The following is a 26,845-nucleotide window of genomic DNA, read 5'->3' as shown; positions in this document are numbered from 1 at the left end:
TAAAAACATTTTATTGTTTTTTGTTGTTGTTTTTTTTACTTTTTCAGTCTTTCTTGCCAGAGAGAACAAATTCAAGATGTTTTGTTAGTTTTTACGCTGGATGCCCTACAGGAGTGGGAGCTCTAGGTGGAGTGCCCTGCTCAATGGCACACCAAAAGTAATTTTTTGTGTTCATTTTCATTTAACATTAGCCATAACAATTTCAGTTATTGTTGCCAGAATGAACAAGTTGCAGATGTTTTGTGAGTTTTTTAGTATTAGCCTTTTTTTTCTTTTTTACATTTTCAGTCTTTGTTGCCAGAATAAACAAATTACAGATGTGATTTTTTTTATGTTTTTTTCTTTTTTAGCATTATCATTAGCATTAGCATTAGTATTAGTATTTTTACATTTTCAGTCGTCTTTGTCAGAGAGAACAAATTAAAGATGTTTTGTGAGCTTTTATGCCGGATGCCCTGCTGGAAGTATGATTCAACAGGAGCGGGAACTGTAGGTGGAGTGCCCTGCTCAATGACACGAAAAAAGTACACATCTGCCACAAGTATTTTGAAGTTACACTCAATTAGCATTAACCATTTTTTTCATTTTCAGTCATTGTTGCCAGAGAGAACAAATTGAGTGAGTTTTTACGCCGGATGCCCTGCTAGAAGTATGATTCAACAGGAGTGGGAACTGTAGGCGGAGTGCCCTGCTCAATGACACGACAAAAGTGCACATCTGGGACAAGTATTTTGAAGCTAGACTAAATCAGCAAAAAGTTTTGGTTACCAGAGTGAACAAATGACCAATGTTTGATGCCCTTGTTTTTGCAGCCTGTCAGACTTGTGATTGATCTGGCGTGAGTAATGCAGGAGCAGGTAATAAAGTGCCTTGCTCAATGACACTGCAAAAGTATGCGTCTGGTATTCGCAAGTTTTCAAGACTGAATTTTTTATGTTTATTTTCATTTAAGTTGCGCTTGCCAGAGTGAACAAATTCCAGATGTTTTGGCAAGTTGTTACGCCAGATGCCCTTATTTTTGCAACATTTATTATTCGGTTTAAGTGAGTACTGTGGGCAGAGTGCCTTGCTCAGTGACAATACAAAAGTGTACATCTGGCACAAGTATTGAAGCTACTCAAAAAAACTCAATTATCAAGCCATTTTTTTCATTTAAGTTATGGTTGCCAGAGTGAACAAATTGCAGATGTTTTGGCAATTTTTTTTTTTATATTTTAATGTCAGATGCCCTTATTTTTGCAATATTATTTGGTTAACGTGGGTACTGTGGATGGAATTCTTTGCTCAGTGACACAACGAAAGTATGCATGTGTGAGGTTTGTACCAGCAATCCTTCCACTGATGGACAAACCATTAAAAAAATCCTTACCTCCAGGAAAGCCGTCCCAGATCTCCAGTCGGTCGTAGCGGCAGAACACACCGCTAGGGGGCGTGGGGTCCGGCTCCAGCTCGAAGCTGTCGAACTCCAGGATGATCTCGGACATCTTGGGGGCGAAGATCATGAAGGTGCAGTCCAGGTTGTTGGGGTACTTCTCCGGGTAACCTGGAGACTTGATCACTCCGCTGTTGGACGTGAAGTTTCGAGAACATTCAGGACCTAGAAGAAGGAGACAAGAACGTTATAACTGACGTTATAACCCAGCTTTTCTTTGTGGTGGCACTTATTACTCAAAATTGACATTATACCTTGTTAAACACATAACATGTGTGTTTTGTTTCGGTTACACGTGTTTGAATAGTCTGTCTACATCTCCAAAGCTGAAAATGCACTGTTCCACCTTGTGATGTCATGTAGTAGTAGTTTTTATGTTAACAGCTACTTTATTTTAACCTTTTGTTCAGCAGAGATTGGCAATTCCAGGTTTGAAATTAACCAAATTATAAAAAAAACAAAAATAAAAACTATCGAGAATCTAGATCTAGAAAGTCGAGATCTAGAAAAAACTAAAAAAAATAAAATAAAATAAATAATAATAATAAAATAAAATAAAAAAAAATGTATATTTCTTAGTTAAAAGCTAAAATGGTAATACCAATTTTGACAAATTATCTATTATGAACAAATATAAGAAGTCAATATCGCTAAAGAAAAAAAACTCAATCAAAATATCCCTCGCTTGCCTCTAATCCTACTCTTACGTCAAAAGTCATGGTTCATGGTTCGAGTGTCTTGCCCAAGGACCCAACACAAGACCACCAACCTGAATAAGCTCCTACACATCGCTGAACAACTCCAAAACAAGAAGCAAGAACAGCTCGACAACATTCAAAAGCTCTAATGCTAACTAGCGCTAACTGCTAACCCAGCATGTTAAAACCAACCATTTTCACATATTTACATTCACAAGTCCGGCTTTGGTTCGGCTAACTCAGCTTTACAACTCTGAGTCAATTTACAAAACCGTAAAAGGAAGCAGTGGCTGAGCCCATTAAAGTCTGTTTAGGAGTGTTCTGGAAGTGCTCGCCTCCCACATGTACCATCCAACCAAGTACTGTTTACTATACCATCCACAAGAGACCACCACCATGGCGTTTCCGCACCACATCTGGCCCTCTCTCCCACTTAATTCCCATTTGAACGCCGGCATCGCACTCCTCCTCGTCTTCCACAATCTATACACCTCCTGGAACATCTGGAGTGTGAGAATGCACACTGCTGACTGGAGCTATCACCAAGAAGGAACGCACATGATTCTTGCTAAAAAAAAAAAAAAAACAGTTGTCTGAAAGGCATATGAGAGGAGTTGGAGTACTACTATACAACTACTACTACTACAGTGCTACTACATAACTACTATACATAACTACTACTACAATACCAGTATACTACAATACAATACTAACGATTGTTTTGAGTGTGAATATCACATCCTAATTTACTACTACTATTTCTACTACTACTACTACTACTACTATTACTATTACTTCTATTGCTATTATCACTGCTACTACTACTAATTCTATTACTACTATTACTATTACTACTACTACTACTACTACTACCACTACTACCAGTACTACTACTAAGTGGCTATGTTCACATGTACATCAAAATCTGATTTATACTACTACTACTGCTACCACATCTACTTCTACTACTACTACTACTACTACTACTACGACTACTACTACTATTACTACTACTTCTACTACTACTACAAAAAACTACTATTACTTTCTACTGTAAACATTCATATGCAATAATACCACTACTACTAGAAATATGACTATGCAATACAACAATTACTATTACTACTACTACTACTACTATTACTACTACTGCTGCTACTGCTACTGCTACTGCTACTACTACTACTAATTTTGGTAGTATTACACAACTACTATCACGAGCAATATGACTACTTTCATCACAGTCACTATATAATACAACAAAAATTACTACTACTACTACTACTACTACTACTACTACTACTACTATTGTGCTACTATGATAAAACCGCTATCGATACTAGCAATATGACTCACTATGAATCACTATGCAAAAAAATAATATTATTATTACTGCTACTACTACTACTGCTACTACTACTACTGCTACTATTACTGCTACTGCTGCTGCTACTACTACTAATACTAATTTTGCTACTATGACACAACTGCTATGAGTACTAGCAGTATGATAATCACTATGCAAAAAAACAATTACTACTACAACTACTAGTACTACTACTACTACTACTACTACTACTACTACTTGTCTCTACTGCAAACATACTTGTGTCTACTGCAAACATATGTACCACTACAGCTTAAATGAACACAGTCTTAACATCTGGAACTAAAAGTCGATCCTTGAGCTCATTTTTGACAGCTCCGGGCCGTGAGAACGCACGCTGACGACGAGCGCAATCACAAATAAACAACGGCCTTGATTCATGCTTAAAAAAAAAAAAAAAAAAAAAAAAAAAAAAAATGGTGGTGTGCCAGGCATACGAGAGGTGCTTGAGTGAAATTGCGCCGTCGATGAGAGGAGATACATCAACAAGCTCGGCGGCGGATACTTAAACGTAGCATTTTACACCAGGGACAAGTCCAAATATTTATTCACGGCTCCCGCGAGAGGTGCCTTTAAGCTAATGAGGAGCGCTAACATATTCAACGCTACGAGAAGCACTTTGGCTAGCCCCGTAAGCACCGCCGTATGATGGGAGGATGAGCGATGGCTGATGAGAAGGCGTATGTTACATCTGACAGGATTGACGGATGTGCTAAGTACAAGTGCATGATGGGTATTTTGAGGAAATAGGAGTGAAATTCATATAACACGTTAATGCTAATAATGCGACAGATTTCTTGAGTAAAAGGCCTGAATTATGCTATTTTCTGATCTGTTATAATGTTGTTTCCTTCTTGTATTTTGTTTCATTCACACATGTTTAATGCTCAAACCCTGCGTATTTAGGCGGAGTTCTTCTCTCAAACTGAAAACACCCCGTTCCACCTTGTGATGTCACGTGGTAATACAGGAAGTGTGTGTTTTAAACTCCCTACACCTTCACTAGAATCATTTGGATATAAGCAGGGGTGGGATTAAATAAGTTTTCTTCTTCCCACTAATTTTTGGGCAAAATACTGTAGTAATAATAATAGTTAATTTTTTTGTTGTTATTTTCATTTCTATTATGATTTCACTTATGTTATCATATGTTCCATTGTATATAAATGTAAATCTTTACTTAACCAAAATAAATGCATAAATAGTAAAATAGTAATAATAGCATACACTACTAGCTAGCATGCTGACAGCGCACTTCCTGAGACAAAAAAACACGTACATCTGCACTGGGGCGAGACACATTTCGCTCAAATACGTGGAAAAAAATTGGGTACCGACCTTTTAATCGGATATTTTGAACGTTTAAAAACCAACACATGACAACCAAAACAAGTTACAAGCCAGATCTGTGGAGAGGCGAGCCAACTCTCATGCATATCTTTCTTTTCGCATTTTGAAGTTAAATGCCATACTTTGGAATATTCCGGGCACAGAAATAAGCTCTCCATTGAGAAAAGGAAGTAGCAGACTGCCCTAACTTTGAAATACAATAGTAAACAATGTATTTTTGGCTTTCAATCATACTTGGTACATTGCGAAAATATTATAAAATCTATTATTGTAGATCTATTGGACATTTCGTGGAATATACAATGAATACTTCATGTAAACAAATGTACTTTTCTACATTAATAACACTACAGAATCACGGCCGATAACTCTTTCATTTCACGTATTGCTTTCGTGGCTACAGTTTTGCTGACGTTGAAAAATGGACATCGCAAATTGAGCTGTCACCGTCTATAAAACAAGTCCCTCCGTCCTGCCAACTCATCTCCAGCGGATCCGCTAAACGGGACACGAGGCGGTCCTGTCGCATCAGCTCTGTGCTTACCAAAACAATATGATCTTCATTAGCATCTACTTATTTCGGTAATGAATTGGTCATAAAAACTTTGATCATAAATTTCGCCAAGTTTTTTATTTAATTTTTTTATTAAAGGTGCACTGTCTAACTTTTGTGGAGTTTGACATTAAGCGTATTGATTTCCATGGTAACAAGCAAGTAACGCCTCCATGTATGACTGTATGCTTTTTGTTGAACTTTACAAACACTAAAAACACGCGTAATTGTATTAAATTTAAGATTTATGTTTAATGACAAGGTAAAACAATATCCTTCACCACAAAAGTTACAAAGTTCACTTTTGACAATTAAACACTGATTTGGTGAGAATTAATTTCGGACATAGTAAATAGGGCTGGGTATCATTAAGAAGTTGCTGATATGATACATAGGTCACGATACGATACACACCTCGATACATAGGCCATGATATGATACACCTCGATACATAGGCCATGATCTGATACATACCTCGATACAGTGCACTTTCGATTCAACACGATATATTTCAAATCAAGTCGATACAGTTCAATAAAAAATAGGCTAAATCATGTCTGTGATCTTTGTTAAATCACTTCTTGTGCAAAGTTCATATGAAACACAAACATTTTAATCATCAAAACAGTGAATGTTTCAAATGTGTCGTATAAACGAGTTTTCTTCCTCTAAACAAGCAACAAAACCGTAGCACTGTAACAAAATAATTTTGTAAAATTAGCCAAAAATTTACCAAAAAATACTCTTGGCGATATATCTGAATTTCATTATACTGTATAATGACAATAAAGGCTTTCTATTTCTGTATCGATACAGCAGCTCATGATATCGATACAGTATCATCACATTAAACAATACAAGATACCGATATTTCAATATTTTTGCACACCCCAGTGGTAATGGGTTGAGCTTGTGCCCTCTATTCACATGATCACCAGTTCAAATTATGCCTGAACACAAGCTGTTGTTGTGTCCTTTAGCAAGACATTTGGCAACCACATTTTCAAATTATTAACACCAATGTGACTTAACTGTGACAGGATGGGCATGTGGTATAGAAAATATGTATGTGAAATAAAGGAGCACTATATAACTTTACTTCTGGAGAAAATCTAATTTATTTGTTTCCATGGCAATGCCTGGAATGTTCAACAGTACGGCATTAAACTTATTTGTTCAACATTTATTCAATTACCAGTGCTTTAGTTGCGAAAATATCCCAAAATACATCCATTCTTACAGGGAATAGGGTAGCCTGTCCGCAGATCTGACCTGTAACCCCATGAATATAGATAGTTTAATGCCAAACTGTCCAACATTTCAAAGCTGAAACAAAATAAAGTGCTCCAAATTTCGTTCTTTCAGGCTCAGTTGCTAAAGTTTGAGCAAGGCTGACTTCACAAAAAATAAAAACGAGCCAAGAAGAAAAAAATAAATAAAAAATGGCCGACTACTGTCATTCAAAGCAATTATCTGGTACCATTAGTGGCAGTAATTTGCTCAGGGTAACGTCATTTTCATGGGCGTCTGACAGCTGCCGTGATGGGCACAGATGGGGCCAATCCAGAGCCAAATTGCGGGGAGTTATCGCCGGATCGAGACGGCGTGCTACCGTCCACCATCACGCCATCACGCCATCACACCATCACACCATCGCGGGGCTTAAATACATGTGGCAAACGGCTCTTTTTTTCCACCGCAGCACCATCAGACCCCACTTGAGTCTGCCCCCTGCTGGAATGAATGAAACGCCGGAGGACACGCTCTCTTTAAAGATTGAAAGACATGGTTTTGGAGACTGAGGCGAGTTGACGTTTAGTGCAAAAGCTAAGTGTGGTTTTTCAGAGCGACGGGAGACATTAATTTCACAGCTTCACGTCGTGTTTACCTCCGTACGAAATGGACAGATTCTGGGGAGGGCAAAATAGAGGTTGTGGTTGACAGTTCTCTGCTATACTTCTGCAAATATCGGACAATTTGTGGAAAAAAAGCAAACCGCAAAACCCCATGTGCGATGTACTGAAGTATGAGTTTTGTTTACTCTGTAACATGTACTCGAGAAACTTTCTGAAGAACTTCAACTCATCAAAGTACTTCTCTCGCCTCGCAGCAAGAAGCTTTCGTGTTCAGCTCCTGGGACCTTTCTGAGTGGAGTGTGCATGTTTCATGTTTCATCCAGGCACTCCGGTTTCGCCCCATCAACTCAAAACATCCATCTCACACAGTCCTGACCAGTAGCTCAGCTGGTAGAGTGTTTGTCCACTGACCCACAGGTTGGCAGTGTGATTCCAGCTACCACAGATGAATGCTGTCATTGTTTCCATGGGCAAGACACTTAACCTCCAGTGTCTGCGTACACTAGTGTGTGAGTGAATGACCTTTTATACACTAGTCCTCCTCTGCAGCTTTTATACAAAATCCCTCAGACCTTTTATATACTATCCCACATCTGTACCTTTTACACAGAATCCCTCCTCTGTAACTTTTATACACTATTCCTCCTCTGCACCTTTTATACCAAATCCTTCGTCTGTACCTTTTATTTAAAAAATCCCTCCTCTATACTGTTTATACACTATCCCTCCTCTGCACCTTTTATACACTATCCCTCCTCTGCATCTTTTATACAAAATCCATCCTCAGTACCTTTTATACACTATCCCACCTCTGTACCATGTATACACTATTCCTCCTCTGTACCTTTTATACACTATTCCACCTACCTTTTACACAAAATCCCTCCTCTGCACCTTTTATACCAAATCCCTCATCTGTACCTTTTATAAAAAATCCCTCCTCTGTACCTTTAATACACAACTCTCCTCTGTACCTTTTATACACTATCCCTCCTCTGCACCTTCTATACTCTACCCCACCAATGTACCTTTTATACACTATCCCTCCTCTGTACCTTTTATAGAAAATACCTCGTACCTTTTATACACTATCCCTCCTCTGTACCTTTTATACATCATCCCTTTTCTGTACCTTTTATACAAAATCCTTCCTCTGTACCTTTTATACAAAATCCCTCCTCTGTACCTTTTATACAAAATCCCTCCTCTGTACCTTTTATACAAAATCCTTCCTCTGAACCTTTTGTACACTATCCCTCTTCTGTACCTTTTATACACTATACCTTCTCTGTACCTTTTATACATCATCCCCCCTCTGCACAACCATCTCTACTGACTCTCCTAAAACTCCCTCGTGAACACTACCTCAGATGCACTCCCTCCTAATCCTATCCATGCCTGTCAGCCACATTTGGGGTAAAAAGCCTGATGCCCTCCCCCAATGTGCCTTCAGTAAGTGCACACCAGGTCAGCCTTCCCGTGGACATTGGCTTAGACGTTACATCAGCCTCCCCTGCACCTTATCTCCCCTCAGCATTTGACCGGAACAGATGTGTGTTTTTAGAATGGGCCTTTTTTGAAAAACCTGTCAAAAAACCAAGCATTAGTGTGGCCCCATAGAACAGCACTGTGCCCAGACCCATGCAGTTTTCCACTTAACTTCAGCTGTCATCGTTTTTAGCCAATGCATTATATGAGGTGACGGTTCAATTATTCCACCAGACCACAGCAGAAAGTCCTGTGAAAACGGCAAACTTAGAATGGAGAGAATTGAGGTTTTTATTTCAGTTTTAAACAAATCTTTCGATGTTTTAAAATCTTTATTACGCTATAGAACTAAGACAAGCATTTTTTTAAAGCGTATTTCAAGTTTGGAAGCGGAAAAGTATGAGAGCTCAAATGGTCTGGTAAAGGTTAATAGACTTTATGGACACGATGTAACTTTTCTAGAAGAGTCTACTGCCAGAGTATTATCGCTTTGCCCAGAACAGTGTGTCAGAGTGTCCTAACTTTTTTTCAGCAGGAGCCACATACTGAAACTTTACGGAGCGAAGGGCCACAGATACAGGACAATGAAGTGGATCTTTCAAAATGTTGTATCTGACATCGAGTGAGTGAGCCACCACGTCTTTAAAGGTGCACTGCATGACATTTCCAGTGGAGGACTTCTATGGAAATACTATCGCTTTGTCGAGAAAGTTCCAGAGTAGTGATTAAACCTATCTATCACAAGGGAGACAGCAGGTTACAGCCTCACGCTACTTTACAATTTACATCTGTGGAGAGGCTATTCACAGAAGGAATTAATGTATTTTTGATTAGATCGTAATGAATAAATGGTAAATGGTCACATTTATATAGCACTCTTCTACCTTCGAGGCACTTAAAGAGTTTTACAAGAAGAAACCACTCACCCATTCACACACCGGTGTACGCAGACACTGGGGGCGAGGTGGGTTAAGTGTCTTGCCCATGGTCACACCGCCAACCTGTGGGTCAGTGAATCTGACCGCTCAACCAATAATGTTTATGTCGAGAGCAGGATCTGAACTGCCAACTTTCAGACCAGCACTCTACCAACTGAGCTACTGTCGCCCAACAAATAAATGTTGGTCCAATAAATGCTTGATGGTTATGTTTAATGCCATACCATGGAACATTCCAGGCAAAGCAATAACACCTCCATGGAGACAATCAGGTAGCAGAGTCTTCATCAGAAAGGTTACACAGTGCACCTTTAGTGTGTTTGTTAAGTGTGTCTGTAAGTGTGTTTGTTTACTGTGTTTGTTATCTAAGTTATAATTTAAGCTAAATTTGTCCTAAAAACTACTAATCATTTCAGGCCAATTCAGCAGGAAGTCGCCAACAAGCCACAGTTTGGACCCCCCTGGCTAGGGCTGGGGATCATTCAAAAGTTGCCGATACAATACATACCTTGACAGACCACGATACTATACATATCTCGATCAGTGAGATTTGGTTCGATAAGATTCAATATGATATGTTTCAAAATGATTCAATACGGTTCAATAAAAAATAAAGTCTAAATCATGACTTTGACACTAAGTCTTTGTTAAACCACGTCTGTGCAAAGTTCATATGAAACACAAACATTTTAATCATCAAAACAGTGAAAATGATATTTTGATACAGCAGCTAACGATATCAATACTGTATCATCACATTCAACAAAACAATATCGATATTTCAATATTTTTGCACACCCATAACCCTGACCTATAATGTTCTACAGTACAGCATTAAACGTATCTCTCTCTCTGAAGACAAACAGGTGATTCACAGGTCAGATCTGTGGAGAGGTGACCCCCCCATATGAAAGACTATTTAAACAAGAAGTATATAGATTGTACAGTATAGTGCATATTTAAAAAAAAAAAAAAGAAAGAAAACATGGACAAACTGCTCTGACCTCCATCAGAAGACATGTAGAAGGGGGCAAGCGGATACTCGTAGTTTTACATTTCTTCAATCAATCTTAGACTACAAATCAAACAAGATATGACAAATGTTTCCCCCAAAACATGACAAGATTAAAAGCCACTTCCTCCACGTAGTAAAAACAGCTACAGACATACTCATACCAAAACCCACACATTTGTCATTGTGATCAAATGAATAGTTTGACCACGGTGCTCTCCGGCGCTCCCCGGCTAACACCGCTTTTAAACAAAGAGCTGGATTTACGACAGGAAGCGGCCGGGAGAAAGAGAGACGCAACCTTGAGCACATTTCCACTGCAACCTGCTCACAGCCGCCGTAATGGACTCTTTTGTACGCAAGGTTTAAGACGGACCTGTAAACAAACGCCAACTCTGCTCCGGTCTGGTGCGAGTTTAACCGGACAGGTGATCGAAGGCCAAGGGAAAGTTTCAGCGCTTGTATATCGCCATAGCAACACCGTTTTGCATATTTTGAGGATAGAAAAGATTGTGTTGGCGATTTGGGAACATCTTGGCTTTTCTGGAGATACATTAAGAAAAAAGTTATGAATTAAAATGTGCGAAGTGTGGGTTGAGCGTTCACTCATTAACCAGCTGGTCATAAATTCATACGTGACCTGATGTTGTTTCCTTGAGCAACACACTTTACTGTCCACTCTATGCACAAAATAAATAGGGTTAATTTCACAGGAAGGGCATCTGGCATTACATGAAATCCACTTTTGATGAATTTTTGCAATTTGAGGATTTTAAAAAGTTACAAATTTTTCATCAAAATTATGTTATTAAAGTCACACATTGGACTAAGCGTTCACTCGTTAACAAGATGGTTTGAATCAGTTTGAATCTTGCTGTTGTGTCATTAGGCAAGACATTTCAGCTACATTGCCCACTCCAGTTACAAAATAAATATGGTATCTGGCAACTTGCAATTTGTGACTTGGACTCGAGTCAGACTTGAGTCACTATTTTTAGAACTTGAGACTTGATAAAATGGACCAAGACTTGGGACTCGACTTGGACTTGAAGGTCAATGACTTGGGGCATTTCTACAACTCTTATATAAAAAAAAAAATACTATGACTGAAAATATACCATGACTTTATAAGTACAATTGATCTTAAAAGTCACATAAATTGCAAAAACCTAAGTGATATTTTTGGTACTTTGATTTAAAAACCTGAATAATAATAATGACTTGAAGCTCAAAGCAGATGACTTGGAGTTGACTTGGACTTATGGGCCAGTGACTTGACTTGGACCTGCCTGTGTTTGACTTGGGACTTGACTCAGACTTGGGGTCAAAGACTTGAAACTTACTTCAGACTTGCAAAACGACGACTTGGTCCCACTTTTGGAATAAAATGCATTCAACTTTTGATTCCTTTAAGAACTGCACGTTTTTTGTAATTTGGGAACATCTTAACATCTTCACAAACTCGTTATGAATCAAAACCATGGCACTGTTGGTTAAGCGTTCACCCATTAACCAGATGGTCAACAATTCAAATCTGTTATTGTGTCACTGGACAAGACACTTGAGCTACACTGCCCACTCAAATTACAAAATAAATATGGTTGATTTTGGGAATTAAACTTGAATACTCACAGTGAGTTGAGTATTTACCCACAAACCAAATGATCAGCGGTTCAAATTCCAAGTTACTGAGTCATTGGGGCAACACTTCAGCAAAACTTCCCACGCCAATCACATCATGAACACTGTTAAATCCACCGTAAGGGCATCTGTCTTTAAAAAATAAAACCTGCACACAGCGATAAGCCAAAACGGTAAACAAACTCACTCAGGCTCTCTTCACCGGACAAGTATTCTCAAGCCAAATGTTTTTTTAATAGCACTCAGATTTCAATCTTTGTGTAAGCATTAGAGATTTATGACAAATCTTAAGCAAATCTCAAACTCTTGGTCTCCCGATGGTTTGTCCTCAGTGACTCCATTAAGCCATTCCCGAGCGCTCCGTCAGCTTAATCATAAGAAAAACATTGTGCCAAGGAACAGGCATTTTAAGTGACGACCTCTCGCTATTTACACTCATTTTTCCATTCATTTAACACTGCCGCTCGGTGCCGGTATTAGCGTCCGAGCTGGCCAAGCGGGGCCCGAAAGGTGTTTATTTTGGCCTCTTAAGTCAATCACCAATGTTTATGTTCCATGTCACTCTCTGGCCGATCATTAGCTCACTTCTGCAGAGCTAGCAAAGCCGCTCTTTACATTAGCAGCCATTACGACCGTCAAGATTCCACATTCTCCACGGCTAACGCGGGGGTCGGACGGCGGTGGAGAATTAACTCTTTCAAACATTAACGCGGAGACTCGCAGGGGCAGATGGGAAGGCGGGAAGGGCAAACAGAAGAAGGGCACTTTAGTGCATTACTAGTGACGCGGCGGTTAGTGCACTAGCCTCGAGTTCATTCATGTAAGGTGACCGGATGTTTCTATTTACCCGGGGTAGTCCCACTTTTGAGCCCGGTGTTCCCTGTTCTTACAGATTTGTCCAAAAAAATTGATTTGTCCCAGTTTAATACAAGAAACGTCCAAGGTAGGGATGGGCATTCGATTAAATTTTCTCAATCGATCGTCGGGAGAATTAACGATCGATTATTGATTAATCATTAACGTTTCTATATTAAAATTATCATCATTATTATTACTATCTGCACTACTAATCTGCATAAAGAAATTAAACTTTACGACATATAAACCATAACCACTCTAGAGTCACATCATCGTTTGATATTATAATGTGTTTAATGTAGATTTGCGCAACTCTTACAGAAACAAAACTTAAAACCGCATGACTCATTTGCAAAAACTAAGCAAAGGGGAAAAAAACTGCTCTTGTGCGTTGATGCGGCACGACGACACGTGGAATACAGGTTAGTGTGACCATATTTGTGTTTGTCAAAACCAGGACACCGTACAGGGGGAGGGAGGTGGGGACTCGTCATTGCGACTCTCACCTGGTAAAACTTTTTCCCACTGGACACCAAAACATATGTGCTGCTTTGTACACTGTGCACATGGACTCACACTTGTCCCGACCGCAACAGAAAGCCTGGAATTTCTTGTACAAGTCGTCGTTAAATACACATTTGTGCTTTGGTACGTTGCAGACTGACCCACTGTTTGTGTCTTGTTCCTTCTGAGTGCAGAGAGACACATGTACACACCTGTTTGGTCACACTACACACAGCAACCTACATTCGGTTTGTCGATTAAAATCAACGTAATCGATTAAATTCTTAATGATCAATTATCGATTAATCAACTAATCATGCCCATTCCCAGTCCAAGGTGTCCCTATTTTTGAGCCATTTGATTCCTGAAAAACAGTAAATTGAGGCATACATTCTCGTTTGTTAAGGTAAAATACAGAAAAGCTGCTTAAAAATGACCACAACACGAAGAAAATTTGACTATACTGACTCACATAGTAGTCACGAATGGTCTCGGCATAACAGTTTTCTTAATTACGAACTCGTTTCGCCATTTTATTATTACCAACCACCAAAAAAACGGGGATTTCCCAGTTTTTTGTTTTGAAAATCTGGTCAGCCTATTCATACGTGGTGACACAGATGGAGTAGATATAAGGCTGGGGGTTTAGCTCTGAAAGGGAGTTGCTGGCTAAGGTTTGAGGCTAAGGTAATCCCGGGGTCTCTTTCAAAACTTGTATTGAAATGTGTCGCAACAGCTGGATGTTAGTTTGAGTCAGCGTGAGGTCAGCAAAAATGCAAAAAGTAAAAAAGTGTAAAAAAAAAAAAAAAGTTTGTCTCATTTTGGTCTGTACTGATTTAGGAGCATTTTTGTTGAGAACTTTAATTTAATATTCTGCGTATTGTAACATAAGCAGCTACTTTTTACTTTACGTACAAGTGGCAAAGTGGTTTGAGCAATTGCCCATTAACCATATTGTCACCAGTTTGCACCTGAAGTGTGCTGTTACTGTGTCACTGGGCAAGACACTTGAGCTACATTGGCTTTTTCAGTTACAATATAAATATGATTGAATGAATACTGAATTATTTTAACATAGGAAGCTGCTTTGCAAAAAAATTAAAGGTCAAATTAATGTTTGAAATTATCATCTAGCCTAGATTTAACCTACTATCTTGTTAAAATTGTAAATAACATCATAGTATCAATTAATTTTTGATATATTTTTACTTATAAATCAATCTATTTATCATAAACGATAAACTTCTGTGCCTTTGTTAACATTGTTATTAGTTTGTATGATCATAATCAAAACAAAACAAAAATACTGGCATCTTAAAATAAAAAATGTACATAAGAACTAAGAAAAAAAGTGACTGTATTTCTGTTCGAGGGGTTATTGTACGGAACAACCTGAGTGCTGATTTAAAAAAAAAAAAAAAAAAAAAAGGAAAGGAAAAAAAAAACAATGTAGAAGCCTTTAAAAAAAAATAAAAAATACGTCTAAAGAGTGTAGAGCTTGATGTTCTGAAAGATATAGAGCTCTGGAATGAATTATGCTTTTTTTTAAAAATTTATTTATGTTTTGTCTCTTAAATATACAGTAAGTTGTAAGTGAAATTGTAAATGTAAACTTGCTGTTCATACGCTGCTTTTCTTTCTTGGAATTCTGTCATTGTTTAACAGGGTTTGGCATTAGAAGTACTTTTTACTTCAGCCTAAACCCTTTTGGTCATGATCCATGTGGTTAGTCTTTGTTTTGTTTTGTTGTGCTGCAAAATGACCGAATAAACTACTTCTAACAATCTAAAATATGTTTACTTAAATAGCTTAGTCTATTTGGAAATGTTTCAGTTTTTTCAGCGCAATAAAAATATCCAAAATGAAAAACACTTGCTTTTCTTTTTATATTTTATAGGTAAAGAGATACATGCTGTGGATTTAAGTACATATATTCAGTACTGTTTTAAATCTTTTTTTTCTTCACTGTGGCCTTTCCTCTGTATATTTAATTTCCACTTACAAATTGCCAATAAAAATCTGAAAAATGTCCAAATTGTGCGCATGGACAATGGAGCTCCCTAATGTCCCAAGGCCCCATCTTGAAAAACAAGGCCCTTAAAGGGGTCCCGGGATGATGACACACGCCTCTAATGGGGTATAGGTGGGGGTCCCTCCTTAAAAGAGATTTGTTGTCTAAGGTTTCCATGAAGGCACTTTGCGATGACAGCCGGGCTCCTTGCCAGATGTGACCTATGCCATCGGGGCGTGCCGTCTCCGTGCCGCTATCCCCGCGCCGGGCCCCCGAACGCCGGCTAACAGGCTGCGACAGGGCTGTTTGTACAGGTGTGCGCCGGGGACTAACAGCGCCCGCATCACAACAAGAAAAAAAAAATATTCCAAGGTAGTGAGTCATTTGGGAAAAAGGCAGAAAGGGAGACAGAAAGAGTCTATCTATCTCTGTGTCTGCTCGCCCACTGCTTCTTCTTCGTCTTCTTCAATGGGCCCTCAGCCAGCCTTGATGTGGCTCTGAGCAAAGCTGCTAAAAGAAAACATATGCTGCGTAAATGTTCACTTAAGTGGAGAGATATGAAACACTTAGGAGATCGCAGGGAAGATACCGGTTAGTTTCCACGGTGCGACACAAAACGAGTGGGATTTGTCGTTCGCTACAAAGAAGTAAGAAAACAAATATGGCAGATTAGAAGATATGATCATGTTACTTAGCATGGCTCTTTTTATGCAGCCTAGTGATGAGTAAAGACAGAATTAAACTGGATATTTGCAAGCTGGAAGAAAAGCAGTTGCAGAAATCTTGAATTTTTTTTTCTTAACAAAGATTAAAGACGCTGAATCCGGTTTTCTGAGTAAAATGTGTCTTGTCCCAGTACAGATGTATTGTATAATCAGCTCTTGAAGTCAAAATAAGTCTGTTGTGTACTTTCTGCAGCTAATTATAAAATGTTTTATTGTCCGAGAAACAGGAAGGGCACTGTTAGCATGATAAGGGTGGCCAGATTTTCAAAATTCAAAACTGGGACACACCCGGGTTGGGATGGTTGATATAAATAAAACTGTGAAAAGAGCGAGAAACATTGTGCATTCTCGTGTCAGTCATGATCTGAATGGCTTCTGACAGTACATTTTTTGGCTTTATGATCATTTGCAAACATGGTTTTTAGTATTTTGGCTTAACAAATTACAATTTAGATTGGGATTAGATTAGTCAAAAACTGTGACACCTGGTTTCGTCCTGTGTTAGTTCTGGTTTAGACCTGATGTAGTCATGGTTTAGTGATAATTTAGTCCTGGTTTAGATCAAATTGGTCAAAATAGGGACACCTGGGACATTTCTTGTATAAAACTGGGACAAATCACTCCTTTTGGATAAATCTGTCTGGACAGGGGACACAGGGCTCAAAACTGGGACCGTCCCGGATAAATAAGGACGTCTGGTCACCCTAAGCATGATAGTAGTTGAACTTGACATGACGGCAAAACTCTGTTCTAGTCTCTGAATGTTGTCAAACGCTCTTATAAACTCATCACGGTGAATAATTAGAATGCTCAGAATGCATAAGGAAAGTGAGGAATAACTTTGGACCACTGCAAACTGTTCAAATTGTCTGTTGAGCCCAAGTCTCCATGCACAGACTTTTGTTTACTGTTGAGAAGCAAAGACGAGGATCTGAACATAAGATGTTTTATCTGCTAAAAGAAAATAAAAAGCCCAGACTTTACTTAAACATATTAAAATATTATTGATAGAAATTATTTCTATATGAGATCACTGCTGCTTTAAATTATGTCCACGCTACTGTTAGTGTCATATTGTTTAGACCTGGTTTTAGTCCTGGTTTAGACCTGGTTTTAGTCTTAGTTTAGACCTTGTTTAGATCTGGTTTTAGTCCTGGTTTAGACCTGGTTTTAGTCCTGGTTTAGACCTGGTTTTAGTCCTAGTTTAGTCCTGGTTTTAGTCCTGGTTTAGATCTGGTTTTAGTCCTAGTTTAGTCCTGGTTTAGCCCAAAATGTGAAAACAGGAAAATACCACCATGTAATCCATTTATTTCAACAAAGTAACTGTAATCCAATTACCACTCATAGAAACAGTAACTGTAACTGAATACAGTTACTCATAATTTGTACTCTGATTACGTAACGCCGGTACATGTAATCTGTTACTCCCCAACACTGCTTATAAGTATTTGCAAACTTCTTTCTTTAAAACTTTTTATAGTAGACTAGGGTGCCCAGACGGCCCTGTTTACCTGGAACAGTCCCAGTTTTGAGCCTGTGTCCCCTGTCCCAGCAGATTCATCCAAAACCACTGATTTGTCCCAGTTTTATACAAGAAATGTCCCTGGGGTCCCTATTTTTGACCAATCTGATCCCTGCCAACAATAAAAAGAGGCATCCATTGTCAGTTGTTTTGGTAAAATACAGAAAAGCTGCTTAAAAACGAACAAAACACAAAGAAAATATGTCTCTGCTGACTCATGTTAGTCATGAATGGGTCGAGTGCAGAACTATTTTCCTTAATTACACACTCATTTCACAAATTTATTATAACCAAACACCACAAACCGGGGGTGTTTTTGATTTTGAAACTGGTCACTGTATATTACGCTACGAAACTGGAAGCGTTTTGTTTCACCAGTTGCTACAATTAAACTTTGGTTGATTTAACTACTATAATAATTCACATAGTTAGCACGGGCTATTACTGTCTTCATTTTCATTTCAGCGTAATGTAATAACTAGTCTGAAACATTTGTATTTTATTACTCTCCGATGAATTAGCAATATTCCATCCATCAAACGTAATGTCATAACGCAGTAACGTTAGCGCGGAGCCTTAACCTAGCCTGACTCTTGCTAATGAAGTAGCCCGTTCGCCGTGTTTGCCTTTAGCCGTAATGTTGATATACACAATCCCGTTAGCTAATCTTCCCTTTAGCTTCTGCATCCCTCTACCCCAGCCATCACTCTTCTGCCTCCTGCCAGACTCCAGCCATTCAAGCAAGACTGCCAATTTGCGGGCTATAAAATAAATAGCCCATGCTAATTAAGACGCCGGGATGGGATGGAGGGAGCGGCGAGAGGGGAGCCTGAAAGAGGAAGCCGGCAGTTGTACAAGTGGCCACATGGAAGCCGCCAAACAACCTGTTCTCCTCCAATTAGACAGCTCCCAGATCCTAGCCCATCTTGTTGGCGCCGTCTAACGTGTATTTACATGGTTTAAGCGGCTAAACCCGTAAAAGCGAACGCGCGCCACGCTTTTTTGGACATGTTTACAAGCGTTTATTCCGCGGGGCGCATCCATCAAGCGAGCGACCTCTGCTTGAAAGTCGTCGTCGGTTCTCGAAAAAAAAGGTTAACCCGCGACCCCGTAATCGCCATGATAAACAACTCCCGTTCTTTGCGTTCATTGGCATGCAGGAGAGCGTGAGAGTGCGATTTGTTATCCTAGCATCTGTGTATCATCATTAGCGCTACACGTGTTCGCCGACGCCAGTGTTTTCCCTAATACTCGGCGTGTTGATAAGACGGGCTAATCAGCGAGCGCGCCGTATCGAGCTGCTTGTGCGTCGTTCTCTCTCTTGCGCGCGCTACCTCTCGCTTCAGCAAACAGGGACGCTAATTGATCGCGGAGTTCAGTTGCGGGCGGCGGTTCGTGCTACGCTAGTCAAAACATGTAGTAGATTCAAAGCAAACATGGTGAGGTTAAAGGATTTTTAGGGAGGACAAGTGAAATAGCTGAATTAATGTTGGGCGTTTCTGGGCAAATTCCTTTCTCCAAGAATAGTTTTTTGTTTTGGTTTTGTGTTTGAAAACCTACAACTGTGCGCAAAATGGATGGTTTAGACTCGGTACTTTGCGTTGGAGGTGTTCTACATGTATGCCTATGATGGAATGTTCAGCTGTTGCCATGGTGACACAATGCTCAAACACTGCAGAAAGAAGTGTGTCTGAAAACTCCAACTGGATTTAAACTGCACATTTTCAGAAGCCGGTGATGAATACGAGCGTTCATGATCCTGTTCAGGAGTTTGATTTTCAACTAAAATGTGATAATCTAACTGAAAAAACTGGGACTTGTTTAACAGCACATAATCAGCTCTCCTGTTGTAGTTGTAAGTCAGTTCTTTATGGTCAAATTGTGTTAAAATAAGGGTAACCAGATTTTCAAAAATCAAAAACTGGGTCACTCCCTGTCTGTGGTGGTTGGTATTAATAAAATTGTGAAAAGAGTGCGTAATTAAAGAAAACCGTTCTGTACTCAGCACATTCATGACGACTGTGAGTTTTGTGTGTTTTGGTCATTTTCAAGCAGCTTTTCTGTATTTCACCTAAACAAATGACAATTTATGCCTCTTTTTCCCAGAGGTGGAGACTTGCAAGTTTTGACTTTGACTCAGTTCACTATTTTTAAGACTTGACTTGACTTGATAAAATGGACTAACACTTGGGACTTGACTTGGACTTGAAGGTCAGTGACACAGGACTTGACTCGTACTTGACTCAGACTTGAGGTCTGTGACTTGAGAAGACTTAAGAAGCACTTTTAAATCTGAATTCTTTCTATTCTGAATGTGATGATTCACAATAAGATCTTGTCAAGACATTTAAAATGAAAAAATTTGCTAAATTAATTTCTACAACTCTTGTATGCTCTGTAAATACTCATACATAAATATACTTTTTTTTTTAAAGTACATTTTATCTTAAAAGTCATATAAATTGCAAAAATCTAAGATATATTTGGTACTTAGATTTAAAGACTTGAAATGACTTGAAGCTCAAAGCAGACGACTTGGACTTGACTTGGACTTATGGGACAGTGACTCGAGACTCGACTTGGACTGTCTTTGACTTGGGATTTGATTCGGACTTGAGGTCAAAGATTTGAGACTTACTTAAGACTTACAAAACAAAGACTTGGTCCCACTTCTGCTCTTTACTGTTGTCAGGGCTCAAATTGGTCAAAAATAGGGACATGTGGGACATTTCTTGTATAAAACTGAGACAAATCAGTGGTTTTGGATAAATCTGCTGGGACAGGGGACACAGGGCTCAAACTGGGAGTGTTCCGAGTAAATGGGAACGTCTTGTCAATCTATGTTAAAACAAAATTCAGATTAACAGCGTGTCAGACAGATCAGCGCCCACAGTTATATCAGCCGCACACTGTCAGTATTTTGAAAATCTTCCCAAATTTAATCCTGCAATTTTGAAGTAGAATCCCAATCAGTTTCTTTCTGCTGAGTTGGGTTATGAATACAGTGCATGCTCAGTCGAGATGTTTGAAGTCTGTAATTGCAATGCTGATGGGTTTTTGGTATTCATTATCTGATTAATTAAATGGGGGCAATTTAGAGAAACATTTAACCCAATGGAGGTCTTTGAATGATGGAAGAAAGCTGGAATTAGATACCCAAAAGAGAACTCATCCAGCAGGTCTAACACAGGAAATAATAATATTTAATATTACTGTAAGAAACATGGTAGAATTCTTAAAGATGTGTTTTGTAACTTTTCTGGTGAGAGTCTCTGTGAAAATATTACTAGTGTCCTGGAATGTTTCAGAGAATGGTATAAGACCGACAATTTCAGGTGTATTTATTGCTAAAAATATCTTCAGTGTGGTCTCCTCCAAATATCCAAATCTCTCGGTACGATATTATCACGATATGCATTTCAAGGTACGATATTTATTGCGATATTTTGAAGATGGGACACGTTTTTGCTTTTAAAATACCTTGACAAGATTTTGGTGTGAATTATTACTGTGATGATCCCAAGAATTTAAGTAAAAAACATATGTCTTCATGTTGTTTGCGCCGAAATGAATCATGGGATATGTAGTTCCCGATGTTCATAAGCTGCTGCTACTAAAAAAAACATGCATTTAAGCAAAGGAACTTGTAATTCGATATATTATGGTGACCCACGATATTATTGTGAGACTTTTGATGAAACGATATCATGATATTTTGGTTATTGTTACATTACTAATCTCCACTGATCTGACTTGTACCGATCCACCAATTTCAGTTCTGATATCGATACTATAGCTGTAAGTGTCTGCCGATACCCGATATCAACTGGTACCATTGCAGAGACAATATTTATTTCTTTAAACAAAAATAAAATGGAAATTTTTCAGCAATGGCTTTGACGTCTTATACCAGAATCGGACAATGCATCCCTAGTAACTTGATCTGCTTGTCTACTAGAGGTGTGCAAAATAATCGAAATATCAATGTATTGCATCGTTTAATGTGATGATACAGTATTGATATTGTGGGCTGCTGTATCGATATATATTTTTGGTTTACTTTTCTAAAATATTTTACAGAGCTACAGTTTTGTTGCTTGTTTAGAGGAATTAAACTCTTTTATGCGACACATTTGACATTTTCACTGTTTTGAGGATTAAAATGTTTGTTTTTCATATGAACTTTGCACAAGAAGTGGGTTAATAAAGGCTTTTAGTGATTTAGCCTTTAATTTTTATTGAACTGCATCGAATCAATTTAAAATATAGCTCACTGTATCGAGATATGTATCGTATCATGGCCTATGTATCGTATCGTGGCCTATATATCGAGATATGTATCGTATTGTGGCCTGTGTATCGAGGTATGTATCATATCATGGCCTATTTATCGAGGTATGTATCGTATTGTGGCCTATGTATCGAGATATGTATCGTATTGTGGCCTTTGTGTTAGATATGTTTCGTATCGTGGAATATGTATCAAGGTATGTATCATGTCATGGTCTATGTATTAGATATGTTTTGTATCGTGGCCTAAGTATCGAGGAATGTATCAATCGTACCTGCAACTTCTTAATGATACCCAGCCTTACTGTCTACATAGCGATAGGTACAGTAAGTTTAATGCCACACTATGGGACATTCAAAGGCAGAACAACAACATCTTGATAGGTTCAAGTTACAAGTTACACAGTACTCCATCAACAAAGAATAATAAAAATTTTTAGAATCACAGCCATGATTTAGCCTTTATTTTTTACTGAACCGCATCGAATCAAGTTGAAATATATCGTAACAGAATTGAAAATGCACTGTATCGAGATATGTATCGTATCGTGGCCTATGTATCGAGGTATGTATCGTATCTGCAACTTCTTAATGATACCCAGACCTATAACCTACAATAACATTTTGATAGGTACAAGTTACAGAGTGCTGCTTCAACAAAGACTAAATGCATTTCAGACTTAATTTAAATTCATTTTGGAACACTGTTACTCATTGCCACAGGTATAATCAATCATGAAGACACTGGAGAACTTCTGGTGAGAATGTGGGAGTGCGTTCTTTCTGGCGCTCTCACAGCACATCGCATAAACGTACTGTCTGCGAACATCAATAATGCATGTGATGAACCCGTAACGGTGCGCGCTCACAAGTGGGAAGCATTCCACTTGCGAAACACTACTTTAGTTTGTACAACATTTGGTCCGATTCGAAAAGTGCTAAGAGCGTAGTTAGAAGTGTAGAGCCTGTTCAGCACTTTCCCTCCTCGATCAACCCTGGACCTCTTACACGGCTCATTTAGAAGCCCGCCTAATAGATGTGCAGAGGAAATACCGAGCTAATCACGAAAACGGAGAGGATTGAAGCCGGGGCTATCACGGGGAATGAGCTGCTTTAGCGTACGGGCTGGGATGTGTCGTGGGTGGAGCGCCGCTTTGATCTCCTTAAACAGACCCTCCACCAGCTGGCAACCGCCGACCCTCCTCATCATGAGCCGTAGTCTTCGTCACGAGGGTCTACTCCGGGTCAGATTGAAAAGAGAAACGCTAATATACGCAAATTAAACTGTTAACAATCTCCATTGTTTATGTCAGTGTGTTTAAAGGTCATTGTGTAACTTTTCCACCTGCTTTTCTACAGGAAGATGTTATTGCTTTGTCTAGAATGTTCCACAGTACGGCATTAAACCTTTCTATCTTCATGGAGACCAAATCAGGTCAAGTTATTGCTCAGAATATCTGTTTTTCTTTGTATTTTTGAGCAATAAAACCATCTTTAATTGAATAAATGTAAGGTAGAACTGTTTAATGTCATACTGTGGAACATTCCAGGCAGAGCTATTACATTTCCATAGAAACAAGAAGTTGATGAAGTTTCACTAGCGAAAACTTGATTTAGACTGTCTAGACCAGGGGTGTCAAATATACGGCCCAGGGGCCAGATCCGGCACACCAAGACCTTTAATCTGGCCCTCGGTTGATTTTCTACTAAAATAATTTAATAATATTTTCTATTAAAATATTGGTAATTTTCTGCGCTGCTTAGCATAGCAGGGTCTCCAGCTCCTCTGTGCGTGGCCCCTCCCACCAGAGCAGCACAAATGAAGACTTGTCTCTTTCCAAACGCTCTTAAAGGACGATCGTTTTGACTGTTGACCGTGACACCCTCATCAACAAAATGTCCAACATGAGAAAAGTGGAGCCAAGTGCAGGATTTTCCAAGAAAAATTGACTTATTCCTATTTGCATACAAGTTCATGTTAAAACTTTGTGTTGAAATTAAATTTTTCTTAAAGTTTCAGGTTGTTCATAATATTATAATATTTTGTAAAAGAAAGATTTGCATTTCTCTGCACAAATATTTGAACTTATTGTTATTTTTGGGGTTTATATGCCATGAGTTTTCTGATCCGGCCCCTTTGGGATCAAAGTCGGTTGGATACGGCCCCCGGACCAAAATGAGTTTGACACCCCTGGTCTAGACCTTTCACCAGCTAGCAACGTCCAGATCGATAATTTTGGTAAAAAGAGTTTACTCCAGGCTATATTGAAAAACAGAAATGCTACACTAATATCCATAAAAGAAACTAATAGCAATCTCGAGGTGTTTATTTTAATAATAATGATAAAATAAGGAGTTTCGTCATTTATTTTGTAGGCTAAATGCTAACACAATGCTAAAGATAACATTTTGATGCATGGTTCATGGTTAGCTACTGCATGCTAACAAAACTGGAAACTAACTTTGGCAAAATGCAGATGGGGTAATACAAGTTCTACAGTAAAATAAAGATTTTGGAGTTAGTTTTAGTTTTTCTTAAGTTTTGCCTGGTTTCTAATACAGCAGTAGCTGTAAAACAGGGTGACCATGTTGTGGGACAAAAAAAATTGGCGATGTTTGTAACCGGCGACTACTGTTGGCGTTTGAATTTAATATTACAAATGTGTGATATTATGTGTATCAGACAGTCTGGGGTCCTCACCAAGGTGATTTTTCTACAATTTACTGTAAAACGAGTGCGTGATTAAGGAACATTGTTATGCAAAGACCAGTCATGATGAACATGTGAGTCAGTATAGTCACATTTTCTTCGTGTTTTGGTCATTTTTAAGCAGCTTTTCTGTATTTTACCTCAAGAAATTACAATTTATGCCTCTCCTTACTCCTTAAGTATCAGATTGGTCAAAAATAGGGACACTTTGGACATTTCTTGTATAAAACTGGGACAAATCACTGGTTTTGGATAAATCTGAGGGGACAGTTGACACATAGCTCAAAACTGGGATTGTCCCGGGGAAATAGGGACATCTGAGTCACCCTATAAATTTAGGCACATTTCCTGATCAAAGGAGTGGTCTGTCCCTTCGCAGTGAGAGCGCACGGGAGTGAGGGCGGGGAAAGGCGGAGTTGTGCTGAGGAAGCACTGGTGATTGTACCCATGGAAGTAGAATATGATCTTATTGTAGATCCATGATTATATCTGATCAAATGATCAAAGATTGTCGCCAAAACTATGATAAGTGTCCCACCCAAAGCTGGCAATTGATAGTCAAAATTCCGGAAATTTGGGGATAATTTAGAAATTCCTCCAGGATATGTTTTTTTTTGGGGAGTCCCAAAAGGAGGACATGTTCTGGAAAAAGAGGTGAAACTACTCTTAAAAATCCAACATGTAACTACACCATAACTTAGACTTAGACTTAGACTTAGACATACTATTGATCCACAAGGGAAATTATTTGGACACAGTGGCTGACAAAGAGTAAAAAATATAAATGGTAATAATAAATTCTAAGCAGACAGGTGTCAAATAAATGTTCAAGTCAAAATAAAATAGAAAGATAAGCAATAAAATATAAAAATCCCAGCTTTAAAGAAGCAGTCATAGGTAGACAGTGCAACATGATATGATGATTGACAGTACATAGGGTTTTTACATAAAGGTGAGGTGTTGTACAGTTGTAGGGAGTATTATCTGTTACATTAGGGTGAGTTGTTGTACAGTTGTAGGGAGTATTATCTGTTACATTAGGGTGAGTTGTTGTACAGTTGTAGGGAGTATTATCTGTTACATTAGGGTGAGTTGTTGTACAGTTGTAGGGAGTATTATCTGTTACATAAGGGTCAGTTGTTCAGTTGTAGGGAGTATTATACATTTCATAAGGGTGACTTGTTGTACAGTTGTAGGGAGTACTATCCGTTACTTCTAAATTAAGGAAAACTAAAAAAGTGATGAGTGCCACCAGAAAAACACCACTGACCTACAGATAACGTTTATGCAAACACTGTAATTTAAACTTTTCAAACAGTGAACGTTTTAAATTACTCAGTCCAATAGCATTAGCAAAGGTTTTAGCAAAAATTGGTTGGCACTACATGCTATATGCTAATAATTCCATCCCCAACTGAAGCTAATCATAAAAACAGAGTGGATTGAGCCCACGCGATCAGTCGGAATGAGCTTCTTTAGCGTAAATGCCTTTATGTTGCGTGGGTGGAGCGCAGCTTTGATCTCCTAAATTGACCCCGCACCAGCTGGCAGCGGCCGACCCTCCTCTCCCAGATTGGTTGTCCTAAAGTACGCAGCGTCACACTGCAGGTTCACCCGGGGCCAGATTAAAAAGGAAAAGAGGGACCTCGCGGGGCCATTCGTCATGTCTCCTGAGGTCAGCCGGGGGCCCGCGGGCTGGAGCGGAGGTAATTAATGAAAGAGGGGTCTGTAGCACCTGTCTGCTCTCAAACTGATGTCTAGATCTGTGATGTCCTCCTCCACCTCATTCCACAATCCAGACCAAACAAAACAAAGAGGGGAAACAAAAGGCAAGATACAGGCCAGATAACCTCGAGAGGACAGGACGTAA

At 38.9% G+C, this 26,845-nt stretch overlaps 1 protein-coding gene across 5 annotated transcripts in view; it reads right to left on the bottom strand.

Moving 5' to 3' along the window:
* Positions 1–26,845, bottom strand: part of nrp1a (neuropilin 1a) — a 218,962-nt gene that overhangs the window by 120,063 nt on the left and 72,054 nt on the right. For all 5 annotated transcript variants that reach the window (XM_020930709.2, XM_055150807.1, XM_055150804.1 and 2 more), the window contains exon 5: positions 1,370–1,597. In XM_020930709.2, coding sequence (XP_020786368.1) covers positions 1,370–1,597 — 228 coding nt within the window. The remainder of the gene's footprint in view (positions 1–1,369; positions 1,598–26,845) is intronic.

This window comes from Boleophthalmus pectinirostris, unplaced genomic scaffold (genome assembly GCF_026225935.1).
Source record: "Boleophthalmus pectinirostris isolate CB_2022bp ecotype Guang Dong unplaced genomic scaffold, ASM2622593v1 HiC_scaffold_15, whole genome shotgun sequence".
Taxonomy (NCBI): Eukaryota; Metazoa; Chordata; class Actinopteri; order Gobiiformes; family Gobiidae; genus Boleophthalmus; species Boleophthalmus pectinirostris.
The sequence above is the reverse complement of the archived record's forward strand: the minus strand, read 5'-3'. Positions and strand labels throughout refer to the sequence as shown.